This window comes from Hippopotamus amphibius, chromosome 1, assembly GCF_030028045.1.
Source record: "Hippopotamus amphibius kiboko isolate mHipAmp2 chromosome 1, mHipAmp2.hap2, whole genome shotgun sequence".
Classification (NCBI taxonomy): domain Eukaryota; kingdom Metazoa; phylum Chordata; class Mammalia; order Artiodactyla; family Hippopotamidae; genus Hippopotamus; species Hippopotamus amphibius.
The window spans coordinates 13769500-13789518 of record NC_080186.1 but is presented as its reverse complement, the minus strand read 5'-3'; the positions used below and the strand labels follow the sequence as shown (position 1 = coordinate 13789518).

Below are 20019 nucleotides of genomic sequence, written 5' to 3'. Positions count from 1 at the left end.
ACAGTGACTCACGTGGTTGGGAGCCAAGAGTATGGGCTCTGGAATCAGTGGATCTGCTCTTCTCCCTCATGGCTCAGTTACTGTGGTGGGTTTAATTGTGTCCCCCCAAAAAGATATGTTGAAGTCCTTACCCACGCCCCACCCCCAGGACCTGTGAATGGGACCTTATTTAGAAATAGGGTCCTTGCAGATGTAACCAAGCTAAGTTAGGTTATAATAGATGAGGGTGGGCCTTCAACCAAATGTCTTGTGTCCTTATAAGAAAAGGGAAATTGGGACCCAGGGATTCAGACCCACAGAGGGAGAACATAGGTGAGGATGGAGGCAGAGATGAGAATGATGCATTTACAAGTCAAGGATGCTAAGAATTGTTGGCTCCCACCGGAAGCTGGAAGAGGCAAGGGAGGACTCTTCCCTGGGGCTGTTGGAGGGGCCATAGCCCTGCCCATACCTTTCTTTTCGGACTTCTAGCCTCCAGAACTGCGAGAGAATGCATTCCTGTTGCTTTAAGCTATCCAGGTTGTGATCATGTATTATGGACCATCCTGGGGACTCAGCACAGTCCCCAAGCCTTGCTTCTGCATCCGTACCATGAGCTACCTCCCTCGATGGGACATGTCCTCAGCACCTAGAACTCTGCTTGGCACGGGGGAGATGCTGAAAAAGGAAGTGGTCATGGAATCGGTTGCATAAAGGCATGAAATCCACATGGCTCCAGCCTCACCTCTGAGTGTCACCAACTCAGAAAGTGCTTTCTGTCCACCTTGTTTACAACAGCCCCACTTCCCTCTGCTTTGCTTGACCTCCCTCTGACATATCACAGGTCTCAGCTGTCTACTTGTTCGTGTCTGTCTCCCTTCCTGCACAGGAATGGAGAAGCGGGGGGCACTGATGGACATGCTCTTCCTCCCTCCACACTCCTGAAGGCCCCCAGAGGGACAACAGCCCCACTGGCCGTCTGAGTTTTGGGTGCCAAGTGCTCCCAGTTGGGGTTCAGCCTCCCCAAGTTCCCCACTCTCTCTACTCTGCACTGCCCCACCCCCACCCCCAAATGCTTGCTTGACATTTGAGTCACTAACAGCCTGTGTGCCAAAGGTCGGGATGTTTCCCGTGGGAGCTCAGAGGTGCTATTAGGAACACCAGCTCTGGTCTCCGGTGGATCTGCTGGGACCCCCAGCTCTGGCACTCATGTGGGTGAGCCCCTTAAACTCTCAGAGCCTCCGTTTCTCAATCTGTAAAATGGTCGTAACAATGCCTACTTCGGGAGGCGCTCATGAGGGTCACGTGATGAGCCATGGATTGAATACTCAGCACACAGGGCTGGGCATATAGCCATACTTGACCTTGATTATTAGCTCTGGGTTCAAGGCCCCCTTGGTGGCAGCTCTGCACAGTGAGGATGGCTGAGAAGCCCTGTGCCTTGGTCTTGCGGCAGAATCAGAAGAACAGCCTCTTTTGGCTTCAGCGGGTGGGGGTGTCTGGGCCTCCCAACATTTAATTGATTGTAACATCCCAGCCCGAACAGGCTCCCCCACATAACCTACACCCCCAAGAAGAGCCTCCGCGAGCCTTCTGTGACTGTGTATAATGCGTTCCCAGGGCCCAGCACGCAACTTTCAAATTGGCTTACAATTTATCTGCAGCGCGGATAAAAACATTTTAATGACTGTGTGCGGCACGAACCCTCGGTGTCACCCACGGGGCTCCCAAATGTCCTTCCCCACCACATAGCGGGGATGTTATAGGCGTGAAATTACAGCTGCGCTCACATTTTGATCTCCACCCGGAGGCCTCTGGGAACAGCGTGTTAGAATGCTCTGGATGGAGGCAGACTTGGTGATGGCAGGCTGGAATGCCCAGCTCTCCGGCAGACCCGCTCTGTGCTTTTGTTGCACGTGGGGGCCTGGGCGCTGCCCACTTTCTCGGCTCCCCTCTCCCCACTGTCCTGAGAAGCTTCCCTTCGACCCTCAAATTGGACAGGGGCTGTCTTGCCCCACTGTTGGCTGCCACCGTCTTTAGGGTCTCCCCTTGTGGCACAAAGAAGACCCCCAGGTTTCACCTGGAGGGAGGGTCTCTGTGTGTGTGTGTGTATGACAACAGAGTATCTTTCTATGCAATGCCACATACAAGCCAAAACAATGAGTTGACTTTAATTTTTGAAATCTGCCTTGGAATATATTTAAAGGAGAGAGTTGTGGGGGAGGAGGGGAGAAGAGGGGCAAATGTTAAAGCTTCCTAATTGTGCCTGACTTTTAACTGACATGATACTATTTGTTGTGAGAGGTATTTTTATTTATTTATTTATTTGTTTGTTTGTTTGTTTATCTTGAAGTATAGTTGATTTACAATGTTTTTTAAAGAATTTACTTGTTTTTAAATTATTATTAATATTATTATTACCTGTTTCAAGCAGCTTGTGGGATCTTAGTTCCTGGACCAGGGACTGAACGCAGGCCCTCGGCAGTGAAAGCACAAAGTCTTAATCACTGGACTGCCAGGGATTTCCCTGATTTGCAATGTTGTGTTAATTGCTGGTGTACAGCAAAGTGATTCGGTTATACATACATTCATATTCTTTTTCATATTCTTTTCCATTTGATTTATCATAGGATATTGAACATAGTTCCCTGTGCTATACAGTAGGGCCTTGTTGTTTATCTCTTTTATATGCAGTAGTTTGTAGATATATACTGTTTATGGGACACTCGGACTGTGCTTGGGCTCAGAATGTTCTGTACTATGGATCAGTTCATTTAATCCTCCCAACCTTGGCAAAATAAGCCACTTCCTTCTCTGCACCTGGGTCTATGCAGTGGGCAGTGTAGTTTCTGCCTCATGGGCTGACATGGCCCCTGGGTTACGGCTGTCTTATCCTCAGCCCCAGTGTCTCTCTCAGTCCTCCCCTCACCATTACGGACCTTGGAGAGCCTCACAAGCCACGTTGCTCTGGGAAAGGGACTGCCACAGCCCTGTGGGGCCCAGAGCAAATCCTTTCCTCTCCTTGAGCCTCAGTCTTCCTATCTGGGAATTGGGGATAATGGTTATCCCGCCCCTGAGGGGCCATGGTGAGGATCAGGAGAAATGCTCTGTTGGAAGCACTGTGGAACTGGCACAAACTGGCCAAAAGGTGTGGCTGTCATTTTCAAAGTTGGGAAATATCCTGGCTCCTCCCCTAGGCACGTGGAGCCAGGACAGGCAGACCTACAGGAGGATGGATACACAGAGGCCACCCCGACATCCAGAAGCAGGGCAGAACTGGACCCACTTTCCAAGGAGCCGGTGTGCACGAAGCTGGGAGCATTCATTTCTCAGACTGACTTAAAACTCCCTGGAGTCAGGAATAGTGGATAAGCCTTCTCTGTGCCAAGGCTAAAACCAGGAGCAAGAAAGGCAGCCACAGCCGTGCCCAAGAGCAGGCAGGCTGGAGACAGCATTGATAAAGACAGCAAAATCTGACCTACTGAAACTTTTGGCTGCCTCATGCTGGGCTAGCTGTTTTGCAAACCTTTCTAATTTAAACCTCACAATCTCCCTAGGAAGGAGGCATCCTTACCCCATTTTACAGATTAGGAGACTGAGGCCCAGAGAGGCTTATGAACCCAAGGTCACACGGTGGATCTGGGATTCAGCTCCAAATCTGCACATGTATGAGGAAGGGGTGAGGCATTCTCCTGTGTCTGGGGTGAGGTGAGAATCGGAAGGAGGAAGGAGAAATATATTTGCATATAGATAAGAGTATAGATATAGCTATTGATGCTGTATTGATATAAATATCAATAGAGATATATACAGAATTAGTATTCTTTGAAGACTTAGAGGTTTAGACCAGTGGTTCTCAAAGTGTGGTCCCGGCACCTGTAGCATCAGCATCACCTGGAAACTTGTGAGAAATGCAAATACGCAGGCCCCACCCCAGATCTGCTGAATTAGGAGGCCTGGGGGTGGGACCCAGCAATCTGTAGCTTCACAAGCCCTCCAGGTGATTCTGATGCTCATTCAAGTTTGAGAACTGCTGGTTTAGAACATGGGCTTTGGCCTCAGATGGCTGTTATGACCCTAGACAAGTCATTTCCCCTTGAATAATGGGGATTATAACATCTCCCAGCTCACAGGTCTGTCACCGGGATTCTGTAAGAAAATGCACATGAAGCCAGAAGTTCACGCACTGTCACGCACATGCCAAGATGGGGCAAGGCATCAGGTCCCGTGGACATGGCAAGCACTGGTGGACCTGCCCATCAGGGGACAACTAGGTTGTAGAGACCAGTGACAAGCACAGTGACCTCTGAGCACTGGAGACAGTCAAAGGATTGATCAAGATGGGGGGTCGGGTGCTATTTCAGGGAGAGTCCCACCCAGGGATGCCCTGAACTTCTAGGGGTCAGAGCCTTCCTGGGGGCACTGGGGCGGATGAAGGTAGCATCCCTGGCCCCGCCCCTTTCTGGTCCCTCTTGGTAGCCTCAGGCTCCTGCTCAGTAACTGGGATCCAGGGAGCTGTCGGCTCCATCCCTGGATTGCCTGCCACCTCCCTCTGGGAGGACCCCAGAAGTACAAAGCCACTTGCTCCCCAGATCCTACTGGGAGCGTGCCACCTTCTTCACCTGGATTGTCAGGCCAGCTGTGCAACCTGGGTTGGTCCCACGAGACCTCTCTGTGCCTCAGTTGGAACTGGCAGAGGAGGTTTAGGGTTATCTGGTTCCCACTCTTCATTGTACGGATGAGGAAACCGAGGCCACAGAGGAACAGTAACCTGCTCAGGAACCTTTGGTGGAGGGGTGAGGAGCAGGCGTCTCGTGGTGGAGGTGGCTTTGAGGATTCTGGCCTTGCTCACAGGCACCAGAGAGCAGAGCCTCTGCTAGACCGTCTACACTGCCTCCATCAGCACAACATAGCTGGCCCGGGAGTCAAGACTCCTGGGTTCCAGCCTCAATGCTAAGCATCCTGATCTCACAGGAAGGTTTTGTGATCCTTGCAAGTTGCTTGCTTTCTCTGCGCCTCCATATCTGTGTCTGCAAAATAGAGGTAATAATACTAGTACCTCTTCTCAGGTTGGCTGTGAGGACTAAATGACATAAGGTCTGGAAAGCACTTAGCCTTTCCTGAACTCTCTCCCTTAACTAGCCGCCACCTCCCCTATAGTCACTCTTGATCCCATTACCCTGCATGGTTTTCCTCCCAGTACTTATCTCTACCCACAATCACCTCACCTGTTTACGCATGTGTTTTATGCTGTCACACGCACAGGCTGCAAGCTCCCAAGAACAAAGATGTTTCCTATCGAAAGTGTGTGGCCCTTTCCTGGCACAGAGTAGGTGATCAATAAATATCTGATGAATAAACAATTGAGTGCATGGCCGTCATCAGACTGGGAACCCCTCGACGGAGTAAATCGAGTTTCATTCCGCACCAGCTTCCCAACCCAGGACGAGGCACCGAGAACACTCCTTGTCCGTGAATTACAGAAGACGTTCTGTGGGCAGGCAACTGCAAGGGGGAGGTTTTCCTGGCACCACCACCTCCCAGCCATGGCCCATCCCCCAGGAAGCCAGAACACACCATGTGCTGCTGCAGGGTTCAGTGTCCCTCTGGAGGTCAGGCCTTTGGAGGTTTTCCACTTCCCCAGAAGCAGTGCCTTCCAAGAGGCCTTTATGCTTTCATTGATTGCCCGAGTATGGCAAGCTTTGTTTCCCTGATAAATATTGTTTGATAAGAAAATCAGGGAACACTGTGTCCGGAGTCAAGGCCAAGTGCCTAGAATCCTGGCAGCAGGGCTGACCTGGAATCCAAGAGTGTGCCTGGCAAGAACGTCTGCCCTGGCAGGGGCTCCTGAGGCCACTTGGAAAAAGGCTTTGTTTTATATGTGGGGAAACCCAGGCTGGGTGGTGGACACAGCCAACCAGAGACAGGCACTAGTATTCTTATCCCTATTTTACAGACATAGAAATGGAGGTACAGACACATGGTGGGAGCCCAGGAACACTGACATCCAGTCCAACAGGCTTTCTAACTTGTGCCCAGATGCTTCAATGCCCTGGAAAAGGCCTTGGGAGGCACAGGGAGGGAACATTCTCTCTGCAGTAGATATGCATCATCACGAAGATGCTGTCTCAACCCCTCTCCCCAACCCAGAGGCTACTGATGCCCTCTCCACCCCTGGGGGGGGGTGCCCACCCCCAAAACACTTCGCCACAGGTCTTTTCACGAATGTGGCTCCTGGCTTCCACCTGGGAAAGGCACCCACACAGCTCAGTATCTCCTCCCTGTGACCTCACCAGGTCACAGAGCCTGGAGCTAGGAGGTCCATGATGGATCCACCAGGCCTCCCTCCCACCGGCATCTTGCAGAAGCGGAAACTGGAGCCCAGAGGCCGTGGCAGGCTCCCACCCCTTGGGAAGTCTCAGTGACCTCATCCACTTCAATCAACATGTTGGAGCCCTTTCAAAGCGCCCAGTCCATGAGGCTCCAGGGATGAGGCACCACCCTGCCTTCCTGAGGTCCAGGTGTCAGTGCTGGTAGGAGAAGGGGTTCCTGAGAGGCCACATCGGTCACCCTCGGCCTGGCTGGCCTCCTGCCCTGGAGGGCCAGGGTGGGAGAGAAGAGGATCTGCTGCCAGCGTGGCAGGTGGTTCCCACCCCTCTGTATGCGTGGGTATGCACACCTACGCGCACACACACGCACAAACAGACGCGCGCACACACACCTGCACACGCACAGCGACTCCAGTACCCAGAGCCCTGCACTCACCCATGACATTCAGGAAGATGTTGCCTGATGCCAGGACCACCTTCTCCCTTGTGGCGCGGTCGTAGATGCCCACGTGGCACTCGTAGGGACCGTTGTCGGAGATGCGGACCTCGGGCAGCCTGGGGGGAGGCAGAGGAGGAGGATGAGGGCCCATCGTCTGGGGCTGGAAGTCACAGAACTGCAGGAAACCAACCCCAGAGCCCCACCGTCCAGCCTGCTCTCAGCAACGCTCCTGGACCCACCGCCACACGCCCGCGTGCGGTGCCGGGCAGAGGAGCGACGGGCGTGAAATACCGACTGTACGCCAGACCCTGTGCCCGATGCTTCGGAGGATGAAGGTGTGGGCTGTACATTCAGCTGGAGTAAAATCTGTGCTCCCTTCAGCTGCCATGAACCGCGGATGGTGACGTGCCCACTCCCGGGGGACCTTGAGGATGACATGGGTCGAGGCACCTGTCGTGTGGTTCAGGTTTGAAAGTGTCACCTAGTCCATCAGCTCGCTCATTCCTCACAGCTGTCCTCCATGCAGGGGTCGCTATTCCCATTTCATAAACGTGGAAACTGAGGCTCCAGAGGGGATGTAATAGCCCCCCTCACCCCCCTGCAATATGGCTATTAAGATTCAGGATGGGAATCATGGCCTCGGGGACTTGAGAAGAAACACAGTAAAATTCTTGTCTCCCAGGAGCCCCCCATCCCAAAGGACAAGGAGGCAGGGAAGCTGATCAATGCCCCAAATCCCATGGGACTATGGAGAACAGGATGGAGGCTCCTTAAAAAACTAAAAATAGACTTTCCATATGATCCAGGGATTACAATCCTGGGCCTATATCTGGAGATAACCATAATTCAGAAAGATACATGCATCCCAGTGTTCGTAGCAGCACTGTTCACAATAACCAAGACATGGAAGCAACCTAAATGTCCATCACCAGATGAATGGATAAAGCAAATGTGGTACACACACACACACACACACACACACACACACACAATGGAATATTACTCAGCCATAAAAAAGAAAGAAATAATGCCATTTGCAGCAACATGGATGGACCAAGAGATTATCATACTGAGTGAAGTAAGCCAGGAAAGTCAAATATCATATGCTATCACTTATACGTGGAATCTAAAAAATGATGCAAATGAACTTATTTACAAAACAGAAATAGACACACAGAAAACAAACTTATGGTTACCAAAGATGAAAGGTGTGGGGAGGGATACATTAGGAGTTAGGGATTAACAGGTACACATAAAATAGATTACCAACAAGGACCTACTGAATAGCACAGGGAACTATATTCAATATCTTGTAATAACTTATAATGGAAAAGAATTCTGAAAAAGAATATCTAGGGACTTCCTAGGTGGTCCAGTGGTTAAGAATCCACCTGCCAATGCAGGGGACACGGGTTCGATCCCTGCTCCTGGGAGATCCCACATGCCATGGAGCAACTAAGCCTGTGTGCCACAACTATTGAGCCTGCGCTATAAGAGCCTGTGAGTCGCAACTATTGAGCCTGTGTGCCACAACTATTGAAGCCCACAAGCCTAGAGCCCAGGCTCCACAACAAGAGAAGCCACCGCAATGAGAAGTCCGTGCACCACAATGAAGCGTAGCCCCCACTCGCAGCAACTCAAGAAAGCCCATGTGCAGTAACGAAGACCCAAGGCAGCCAATAAATAAATAAAATAAATAAATTTATTTAAAAAAGAAAGAATATCTATATATGAATAAAACTGAATCACTTTGCTGTATAGCAGAAATTAACACAACATTGTAAATCAACTATGCTTCAATTAAAGTTAAAAAAAAAATGCACAAATCCTACGGGAAAGGGTGAGCTTATCCATGCATAGATTGAGCAGGGAGCAGCTGGTTATGCCTGAAGTGGTCAGGAAGGCTTCTCAGAGGAGGTGACCCATGAGGACGGGAGAGACTCCCTCAAACCTTCTTCTAGACATTTCCTTTAAAAGACCAGAGTAAACATTTTAGGCTTTGTTGTTTTTACAGTCTCTGTCACAACTGCTCAACACCACTCTTGTAGAGCAAAAGTAGCCACCCTTAGTGTGGACGCAAATGTGTTGCTGTGTTCCAATAAAACTTTATTTATAAGCATCGACTATTGTATTCTTACAGTTTCACGTGCCATGAAATCTTCTTCTTCTCCTTTTCCATTTTTTCCTAACCATTTAAGAAAGTGGAAAAATTCTATGTTTACAGGCTGCAGGCTGTAGTTTGACGATTTCTATTCTAGACCCTTCTATAGGGTCTACAGAGTCAGACCACGATAAAATGAGTTGGTTTGTTGTTCTCTCTCCCCATGGAAATGCCACCAGGGCAGCTCTTTCCTCACTCTTCTTTGATATTGAGTTAGAGAGAGCCAAATTCAAATCCTGCCCCCGCTATTGGTATGCTGTGTGACCTTGTGTAAGCCATGCTATCTCTGAGCCTCCATTTCTTAGCTAAAATATGGGGCTGATGCTTTGCAAGACTGCAGTGAGGATTAAATGTGGCGATGTTACTGCAAGACCTCTGTAAGCAGAAACATCACATTAAAATGGTCTTGGGACCATTACCTGCTGTTCCTGGATCCTATCATGGATGCCCTATAGGGGACAGGGGATTCCTGACAAGTGAGATCTGGACACTTTGAAGAGGAAAAGCTTTGACCTGGAGTTCAGAGGCTATGTTGCTGCTTCATCAGGGAAATCCGTGTGTCCTCCAGCAAATTCCAGCCTTCTCTGGGCCTCATCATGCGGCCGAAGAGGAGCCTATTCTGGCCACAACTTAAAGAGAGTGGGGTCTCTGGTTTGGGTCTTGGAGGTTCTCGCATCACAGCAGAAACCCGGGGGAAGAAGTTCATGTTCATGGAACCCTATTAAAAGCTAAGCACAGTGCTCTACCCATCAAACTGGCCCAGCAGTCCTATCAGCGACCTGGTGGGGGAAGAGGGCATTGGCTAAGAGCACAGGCTGTGGATGTCTGAGTGCCTGTACCAGCCCTGCCTCCAAGAAGGGAGGTTCCTTCAATTCCACTCTTCATGCCCACCCCCATAGCCAACACATTTCCCTCTCCATCAGCTAGGCCTCTCTCTTCATCTGTTTCTGCTGAGCAATCTAACCTCAGAGTCATTCCTTTCTCTTCTCATTTCTGCTGTCCCCACCCCTATCTTTGTCTTCCAGCTCCTTTCTCCTATGACTCACATTATCCCACCTCCTCCACCCCGCACACCCACACACACACACCTGGGCTCCCAGCCCCTCTCTCCATCCCGGTGTCTCATGGAGGAAGCCAGCCATCTAACCGCGCCTCTTTCCCTCCCACCACCCAGCCCACATTAGCATAAACAAACACCTTCATTTCCATAGAATACACAGAGGTTGACATCTGGTCTACCGACTGTCACGAAAGGACTGAAAGAACAGGGAGCTTTTCATCAGGGAAACTTTGTGGGGAAGACACTGCCTCCCATCTTAGAAGAAAAGAACATGATGACAGTAGAAACAGCAGGGAACTGTCTCCCCTCTGGGAACTGTTTTCTTTGTTTGTAACTCAGCTAGACTGAAAAAAATAGCCTCTCTACTGGGCAAGGTTGCTGAGTGATAGTCACCGAGAGTGAGATGTTTAGGTGACACTCATATGTGCCTGTTATAGAGGCAACATGCTTAAATGCCTTGCGTAGGTGACAAGTGTACAGGTGACGTGCTCAGGTGACAGCTCTGTAAAGAAACAGGCTCCAGGGCCACATGGAACTGGCAGCTACCCAGGTGATGGAATAAGATAATAATGACATGGTTGACACACAGGTGGAAATGCACAGGTAACTGCCACATAGGTGATATATGCAGAAGATGTATTTCTGTGATAGGGACACAGGTGACTTGTTTAGGTAATCACTACACTCATGTTCAGGTGACAGTAACACAAGCAATATGGGTGACACATGGAGGTGACACAACACAGGTGGTATAGAAGACAGCTCAGGGGACCTCTGGATTGGTGCTTTTTGAATGAGGCAGCTTCTTTCTTAGGACTCTTTCTATAGCCTCAGATGTTTCTTCCTCCACGAATGGTCCTGCTCTCCACCAGAGGTCCAAGTCACACTCTGGGCACCATCCTTGGTATCTCCCACTTCTATGCTCCCCAAACATAGTCAGTGGCCAAGTCCTGGATGTTCTGCATCTTAAATACATCCTGAACCATCCACTCCCCTATATGTCCACTGCCAGCATCTTTTCTCACCTGGAATATGGGATGAACAGTTAATTGGTTTGTCTGTCTCTGCTAATCTCCTGATCCTTTCTCCAAGGTAGAACTCAGATCTTTTCAAATGTAAATGGGATTAATGGTACTCCCCTACCTAAAGCCCTTCAAAGGCTTCTCTCTGCTCTTCAAATAAAGACCAGAATCTTTTTCTGGGCCAACAAGGCTCAGCACAGTTGGTTCCTGCCACATCTCACCTCCTCCATCCTCCAGCGACAATGGCATTCTTGCCATTTCTCCCATGTGCCAAGTTCCTTTTTCAAAAGGAAACTTTAATTTTGAAATTATTTTAGATTAAATAGAGAATAGAGTCCCCAAACACCCCTCACCCAATTTCCTCCACTGTTAAGTCTTACAAGACCCCATAGTACTATTGTCAGACTAAGAACCAATGTTAATATATTGCTATTAACTCAACTCCAGACTTTATCCAAATTGCACCAGTTTTTCCACTAATGTCCTTTTTCTGTTCCAGAATCCCATCCAGGATCCCTCATAGGTGACACTCATAGGTGCATTGAGACAAGTTTCTGTTTTGACTCAATGCTTTTGATTGCCACAGTCTGTTTTCCTGAGAACATTGCATTTTATTCCCTGGCTGCTTCCTTCAAGTTTCAAAGGTCACTTAGAAAGTGACCACCTGGACTAGGTGGCTGTGCTAGATTGGTTGCATTGATGGCCTGGATTAACAGCCTCCCTGTCTCTTGCAAAGTGCCTTTATAGTTCCTCCCACTTAGAAGTGGTGTCTATTCCTCCATTAGTGGCCTTGTGACTTGCTTCGACCAATAGTATGTAGTGAAAGTGATGGTGTGCAAATTCCAAGTTTACGTTTCAAAAGAAGGATCTCCTCCCCCGCCCCTCCACCCCCCCACCCCGCTCCCACCTCTGTCCTGAGAACAAGCCTCTGACGGAGGCTGAGAGCAAGTGGAGGGAGGCCCCATTTGGCCCAGCTGATCCAGCCAAGGCCACACTAGGGAGTGAACCTAGCCAACCCCTAGCCTCATGACCAGTGATAAATGGTTATTGCTTTAAACCATCCTGATTTGGGACTGCTTGTTATACAGCAATTGCTAACTGATACTGATACAGCAGGTCTATGCATGTCTCTCCTTAGCAGTCCTAGGCAATGTCTGTATCCAGCAGGCTTACCAGAATATCCCGGGCCTTGCACAGTGCTTGTCATCATGCTAGGTACTCAATCAACAGTAACTAAATAGGTGAATGGTGAGACCTTCCAGGAGGCTGTGGTGTGAGCCTCCCTCTGCTGCAAACCATGCAGCCCCCTATCCCCTCCTCTATCCCAAGGCAGATTCTAGTTCTTGTGTGTAGATCCAAGAGCTTCCAGTCACAGATTCAGTTTGGACCAATCTGCCTCTTCCCAGAGCCTCATCTGAGCTTATGCCTTCAGTGTTATCCTTCCAAAGTGGATTAAGTGGCCCAGAGACCCCCTTTCTCCAGACTTGAGTGGCATTGATCTGCATACTGGCTAGAAGGCCTTCCACAGAGAGCAGGGCCTTGAGGAGGCTGGGAGAGGAGACCTACTCTCATCAGCCAGGGGCTGCAATCAATAAACTATTAATAAAGGCAAAGGTTTCTGGAGAGTTCAGTGTAATGCAGTTTAGCAGCTGGAGTTTACCAACGCTGACAGTGGTTCTGCAGGGTAAGTAATTGTGTTTTTGAAAAGCTGGGCACAGAGATAGCAGGGACCCCATTGGCTGTCCCCGTGGTCCCTGTGGCTCCGGGGAGGCCAGGCAGGAGCTGGTCACTGGGGTTTCACAAGGCCAGGGGCCAGGACTCTAGGCTGTCCATATTCAGTGCAAGTATTTACACCTACTGTGTACCATGCCCTGTGCTGAGCCTTCGGGTGGGGGAAGGGGTAGACACAGAAATACCAAGGATTTGTTTCCTGCCTCTGTGCCTCTTTGCCCAGGCTGTTCCCTCTGCTTGGACAACTCTTCCTTTCTTATCTACACAGCAAGCCTCTAGTCATCTTTCAAAGCCTGGCATTTGAGCCTCACTTTCCCCATTTACGGTTCCTCCCCCTCAGATAGTTGAGAAGATGACATGGGATAATTCAGGGGCTTAGCTCAAAATGGTGCAGTGTGGAAGTCCAATGGACTAGAATCACTAGATGCATAGTGGTCCTAAGGCTTTACCTGTAGATGCTGCCTCTGCCAGGCAGTCTGCCCTGACTGCCCACTCCTTGTGCAGACAGAGCCCTCTCTACCTCCCTAGGGCTGTGTCTGTTTGGGAGAACCTACCTATCCATATCATGTTACATTGATACCCTTTTGTCTTCCCTCCCAGGGAGGCATATGAGCTACTTGAAGGTGAGCCTGGCCACATGGTAGGTGCTCAGGGAATATCCACTGTATAAATGAGGGCATCAGATGCTACCAGGGCCAGGAGTTAGGTGCCCTAGGCTCTGGTCTGGGCTCTGCACTTGACTAGTTGCGTGAGGCTGGGTAAGGTCCTTTGGCTTCTTTGTGCTTTGGTTTCTCCATCTGATAAATGAGTGCTATAATACCTGCCTTGTGGGATTTCAGCCTTTGGAAGGAGCTGATATTTATAGAGATTTACAATGAGAGACCTTGTGCTAAGCATTTTACCCCATCTCCCTGGATCCTTGACACTAGCCTATTATAATGCAGTATATAAAATCTGCTCTAGTAGGTATTACATAGCAATAATAATATTATTATCCCCATTGTATAGATGAGGAAACTGAGGCACCCAGAGAAGAGGGAACGTGAGGAGGTCACAGAGTGAATAGGTGGGTGCTATGATTTGAAACCAAGCCTGATGGATGCCAGAGCCCGTGAAAGGTCTTTGGAACCCACAGCCCCATCCCCACACTGCACCTCAGACCTTCCTTTCCCAGCAAATTAATTTGAGCTCCCAGGGACCGGAATTTGCCTCCATTGCTCTTGAGCATATTTCTATTTTGAGACTAGCCCCCTCTCCAGGTAATGAGAGCCATCTGCTTCCTCCCTTCTGGGAGAAACGGGGATGGTCTTTTATTTTCCTAAATTCCCTTCTTCCAGCTTCCGGTGGGCTCCTTAATTCTGATGCCTGGTGTTTGCTGAGCCAGTTGTATTCACATTCTCCACAGCTGACATGACTTTACAGCCTCTAATCATCTTTCCTTTCCTGACTTTGTCTTTCCACTGGGAAGAGTCCTAGATTCTCCCAGACTGGAGATCGTGGACTTGGGAGCAGCGGGTGGGGCTGGAATGAAACAGGGAACGGATCTTTGAGTTATTTTTCCTGTATTGTTGGCGAATCAGATGGTCCAGTAAGTGACTTTTGCTGAGACCTGAAACCTAAATTAATGACATGCAAATGCACTTAGAGCAGAGCCTGGCAGGCTGTAGACACAGATTTTTCCGCCGACACCATTAATTGATTAAAATTTTAAAATAAACTATTAAGCATCTACCATGTTTGCAGTGTTGAGTGCATCTCATGGGAGAAGACAGAACAATAGAGATCTTCCTCGACTTACAATGAGGTTACATCCTGATAAGCCAGTTGAAGATTAAAAATATCATGTCAAAAATGCATTTAATACGCCTAACCTACTGAATATCAGAGCTTAGCCTCACCTGCCTTAAATGTGCTCAGGACACTCCCATTAGCCTATAGTTGGGTAAAATCATCCAACACAAAGTCTATTTTACAATAAAGTGTTGAATATCTCATGCAATTTGTTGAACACTATACTGGAAGTGAAAAGCAGAATCATTATCTGGGTATAGAACGGTTGTAAATGTATCTGTTGTTTACCATCATGACCCTGTGGCTGATTGGGAGAGCCTGTCCTGCCCAGCATCATAAGAGAGTCTGGTACTGCTTATGGCTGGCCCAGGAAAAGATCAAAATTCAAAATCTGAAGTCTGGTTTTTACAGAAGGTGTATCGCTTCTACGCCATCGTAAAGTTGAAACATTGTGAGTCGAACCATGGTAAGTCAGGAACGGTCTGGACTTTTATATAGCAGCACTATAAAGGCATTTTTTTTTTTTTTATTGAGTCTACATATATGCCTCCTCCTTCCTCTGAGAAGCCAGCTGGACATTAAGTTGACTCTGGATCAAGGTCATCACAACAAGTGCCAATCTCATGCTGCCATTTCTTAGGGGTAGTGCCATGTTTTGGGTTAGTTTGCCCTTACACTATACCATTGAAACCATTGCCACAATCAAGATAATGCACATCTCACCCCCAAAAGTTTCCTTGTGCCCTCTGCCCCCAACCCCAGGCAACCACGGAGTCACTTTCTGTCACCGTTTCCTAGGATCTCGTTTCCTAGAGTTTCATATAAATGAAACCTAAGAGCATGTCCTGTTTTTTGCTTGGTTTCTTTCACTCATCATTATTTGAGATTCATTCATGTTTCCTTTATCAACAGTTTGTTCCTTCTTAAGGCTGAGTGGCCTCCCATTGCGTGGCTATACACCCTCCTATCTAACCATTGACCTGCTGATGGGTGCTTGGGCCGCTCTCTGGCTGTTACAAATAAAGCTGCTGTGAACCTTTGCGGACAAGTCTTTGTATGAACGTATGCTTGCATCGCTCTTGGATTCATACCAAGGAGTGGCCTGGCTGGGCATATTTTAAAGTGAAGAAGCTGTACAACTGTTTTCTACAGTGATTGTAGGAGGATCTCGGCTTTTATGGCTTTTTGCCTTTGCACACTCTGCTCAGAGTGCTTCCTTTAGAAGCAGCTCCTTCTTCGTTACCTCATTCCTGCTTTTAAAATGCTGCTCTCCATCCGCAGTGAGCTCCAAGCCCAAATAACAAGTCCTGTTGGAACTGCGTGGCCACATGGATAAAAAGACTGGGGAGAGAGGGTGGGGGCCACGGGATTTCTCTAGGAGAAAAGTGTGTGTGACATTTGCCTCTGACCCTCTTTTCTTCTAACTTTCTTTCAGGGGATGGGAGCTTGCAGGACAGGGGACACGTGGTCAGTTCCCTCTCTCCATGCTGCTGATCCTGTTCTGTCTGGAACTGCTCCACTTTTGTCTTCATTCTTGCCATTTCTCCCTGCCGGAGGCCCCCTCCAGGTTGTCCCCTCCCCACCCTGCTACCAGAGTGACCTTATCACAGTGAGGATCTGGCCTGTCCTTTCCCAATTTAAAACCTTCCCATGGCTTCCATCCACTGGAGGATCGAGAGCCCAAACTCAGTCTGATGGGAGGCCCCTCCTTGTTCTGGCCCCAAACCCAGAAAGGAGGAAGGGAGAGAGGGATGGAGGGATGCAAGGAAGAAAGGAGTGTGTGGCCTCACATCTCTTGCCACAATTCAGCAAATGAATAAGACTTGTCAGAACCAAACTTTTATAATCTACCCTATTTAAAAAGCATTTTGTCATGCAAAGGTCTTCATTTATATAGACAGTACCTCATTCTGGGCTAATGGAAAAGATTCAGGTAGCGATTGGTCCTTTGAGGCTCTGCTTTAATGAAGAGATGAGAAAGCCTTTCATTGGTATAACCATTGTTTGCAGAGAAATGGAGCTTCTAAGGGGCCTGGAAATAGTTCATTCTTGCAAGTAGGTTAAACACACCCCCTGCAATCCTATTAGCCTAGTGCCTGCCCGGCTTTCCACGATGCCTGCTGGAAAGATCTCAAGTGGAAACTAATGAAGTTTCCCTGTTCCTGCGTCTGCCATGCTTCCCTGATTGGCTGCACATTCCCTGAGGCCTGGACCTTGTTTCTCCCTCCCTCCAACACCTGCTTACTCTTCAAGTTCAAATGTCATGGCCCCGTGATGCCAGGGCATCTGTTACAGAATGCCTGCTCTACCTCTGCAGCATCCTGAGGCAGAGCTAATAAAAATGGCTATGAGGTCTAGCAGCTGTAGGTGCTATTGGGATGTTTGGCTAACAAGACCCTTGAAAAAGGTTCACTGTTCTCTGATAAAGGATGGTGATTAGGGTTGAGGCATCTGCTCTGCCCCCTCCCTCACACCTGTGCAGTTTGCAGAGCCTGGCTAGGAGTCTGTGGGCAGCTCAGGTCTGTTTGTTTGGCCCAGTGGCCCAGGTGTGAACCTGCTTGGCCAGCCCCAGCTGTTCCCCTCCCCACTACCCTCATCACGTCTTGTTTTCCCCTCAAAGGCCCTGGATGGCTGCATGAACCCCATCAGCACTCAGAAATGGACTGGCCACAGGGGGTAGCATTTGTGGCAACCGGCAGGTCTGGGAAAGCAGCTGGGGACAGGAAAGAAAGGGCCTGTCTAGAACAAGACCTAGACCTTATCTTGGGATGGGATCCTCTATAGGAGTCCCTGGGAAGATGCTGGGGTGCAGGGCTCAAACTTGAATGGGCTCAAGAATCTCTGGGATCTGGTTTAAATGCAGATTTGAATGGGGGCTTGGGAGTTTCTAACAGGCTCCCAGGTGATGCTACTGCTGCTGGCCAGCAAGCCCCAAGTCTCAGGTTCTCAGCCCTCCTCTCTCTGCCTTGGGTCCATCCATCTGTTTAACCTTGCCCTCCCCCACCAGACACACTGCGTGGTCCCCTTCCATTGGCTTCACCAAACCAACCAGAGCCTAGAGCTTGGAAGGCCTTAACTCATGGTATGTCCCTCATGTGTATCATTGAATGGAATTTGCTCAAGATGGATAGGTTCTGCAGCTCTGCAGGGGTCCTTGAAACCAACAGGGGCTGCCATGAGGCTGGCCACGTGGTCTCCATCACTCTCACTTTACCCAGACTGGATGCTGAGTCTCACTCTGCCCTCCTGGACCACACCTGTACCTGTTCCCTGTCCCCCACCTTCTGAAAGAGATAATGTGTTCTCCATCTTTCCTGGCCCCCTGGAGTTGAGTCTACCCTCAAGATCAGCTCAGAAAGTGGGACCCAGAGACTAGACTTAGATCCAGGGCAAAGGGTCTCATCGCACTTGGTGTGCAGTTGGCTAAAGTCACCTGAAACAGTAAGACCCGAGCCTCCCCTGGTTACTACACTCCTGGGGAAGCTGCCTGTGAAGAGAAACTCAACCCCAATGGGTCAGAAATGATTCCCTTGCTTCCTTTGGGCCAATCCCTGGATTTTCTCCTCCAGAAAGCCCTTTCCAGGAGCAGACTGGGAGGACAGTCCTCCAGGCAGGTGAGCAACCATGCGGACTGCACCAGGCAGAGATGCTGGTGGAGAAAGGAAACTCTCCCTTGAGCTAATGGATTCATCCTGTGGGCACGGGGTGTATGTGGAGGAGGTTGGGGGTTTTGCTCCTTTAATGTCAGATCTCCCAGTCCAGCCTGGTCTTAACTAGGACGACCAGCAAGCAAGTCCTGGTTTGTCTAAGACCTTCCTGGTTTCAGCACTGAAGATCCCTTGTCCCAGGAACCCTTCAGCTCCAGGAAAATTGGGATGTTGGTCATCTTTCCTTTGAACAAATGAGCAAACTAGAGAGAGGAGTGACTTGCCTTGGTCCAGACCACAGTCAGCAGCAGGTCAAGGATGGAGAGGCCAGGCCACCTGTGCCAAGTGACCCGGAGAGGGCCCTGGGAAACAGACCCAGGCGGCTCCCCGCAGGGTGGTTTGAGGATTGGTGATGGTGTTACAGAGCCTCCCCCCACTTGGGGTGGGGATGAGGGACACATAACAGGTGTTCACGGAACTACTGCTGTGACCGCCATGAGCCAGAGTCTCAATAAGTTGGGGTCTCATTGAGCCAGAAAAATCTGGTGCTATTTCTACAACACATAGCTGAAGAGTGTGGGTCCAACTTCTCCCCCAAGCCAAGCAGGAGAAGGACGTGTCAGAATCGCTCGATGGGGCTGGGATCCCACAGCAGGGGACCCCACCACCTTCTAGACAGCCCCTCTGGCTGGGGAGCCAGTCAAGGGTCTGGCCAGTCTCAGTGTGGTGGGCTTACCTGAGGGCACTTGAGCAGTGCCAGTTAGAGGTGAAGAGGCTGTCTCGAATTGGGGGTGCCCAGGGACCAGGTGAGGGAGGGAGGGAGGCGGAACTCTGGGCAGGGGCCTTGGGAGAGTTAGAAAAGCCCCCTTTTACCTAAGAACTGAGCCCCTCCCTCAGCGCTGAGAGCTTTATTACTTTCTTCCTTCTGTGTTTTTCCCCTTCTTTCCAGAAACTGCCTGAGCTCTTTTTTTCTTTTCCTTCCAGAAACTTTAAAAAGCCATTAACGTGATTTTCATCCCCCTTTTCAACCTGAAAATGGTTTCCATCATAAAACTGCTCAGTGGGTACGAAACATCTGTGGCTTCCAATCAAACGCGGGGCTGGTAGTTGGAGGGCAGATAATGGAGAAGGGTGGCCGAGGGGGAGAAGTCCCAGAACAAGCAAGCGCCCTTCCCAACCTCCTCCCTCCCTTGGTCTTCCCCTCCCCCATTCAGGGAGCCTCAGGCCCTGCTCCTGGCCCCAGATTTGGGGATTGGCAATTCCAGCCCAAGAGCATTAAGGTGTTGTAATTAGGGTCCAGTTACTGCAGCTCTCTGGACAGCCCCTCACTACCCTGACAGTGAGGGTGAGGACCGCGAGACCCCATTCTGCCCCTCCGTTGACTTTCCGGGGGAAGGGGCTTGCCTCCCACTGGCCCACCGCTGAGCTGCACCCTCCCAGGTTCTAGCATTTCACGCTGAGAAGGGACCCTTTGTGTTGGATGGGAAGGTGCCGGGGAGGCAGGGTGCTGGTCCAAATCTAGCTCAGCCTCCTAGGTCTGTGTGACCTCAGGCAGGTCCCTTGCCTCTCCGGTCCTTGGTTTCTGCATCAGAGCCACAGGGAGTCCTTTGTTCTGAGGCTCAAACAAGACCACGGTGGAAGGCCCCCTCATTCCTGCCCAGAGGGGTGCTCCAGAGACGGCAGCCAGGATTTCCCAGTGGGCAAATGGGGATGACCTGTTTCTAATGTGGGAAAACACTCCTTGGAAATCAAATTTTATCTTTCAAAGAAGAACTTCCAAGAAAAAAAATACAGCCTAGCCTGGGATCCCTAGATCGCCCAAGCCCAGGAATTTAGTAACCGGGATGCTGGATGACGACG

General features: G+C 49.8%; 1 protein-coding gene across 1 annotated transcript in view; it reads right to left on the bottom strand.

Moving 5' to 3' along the window:
• IGSF21 (immunoglobin superfamily member 21) overlaps positions 1-20019 on the bottom strand; it is a 245812-nt gene that overhangs the window by 33689 nt on the left and 192104 nt on the right. The window contains exon 4 of the mRNA XM_057750825.1: positions 6745-6863. Within this exon, the coding sequence (XP_057606808.1) occupies positions 6745-6863 (119 nt within the window). The remainder of the gene's footprint in view (positions 1-6744; positions 6864-20019) is intronic.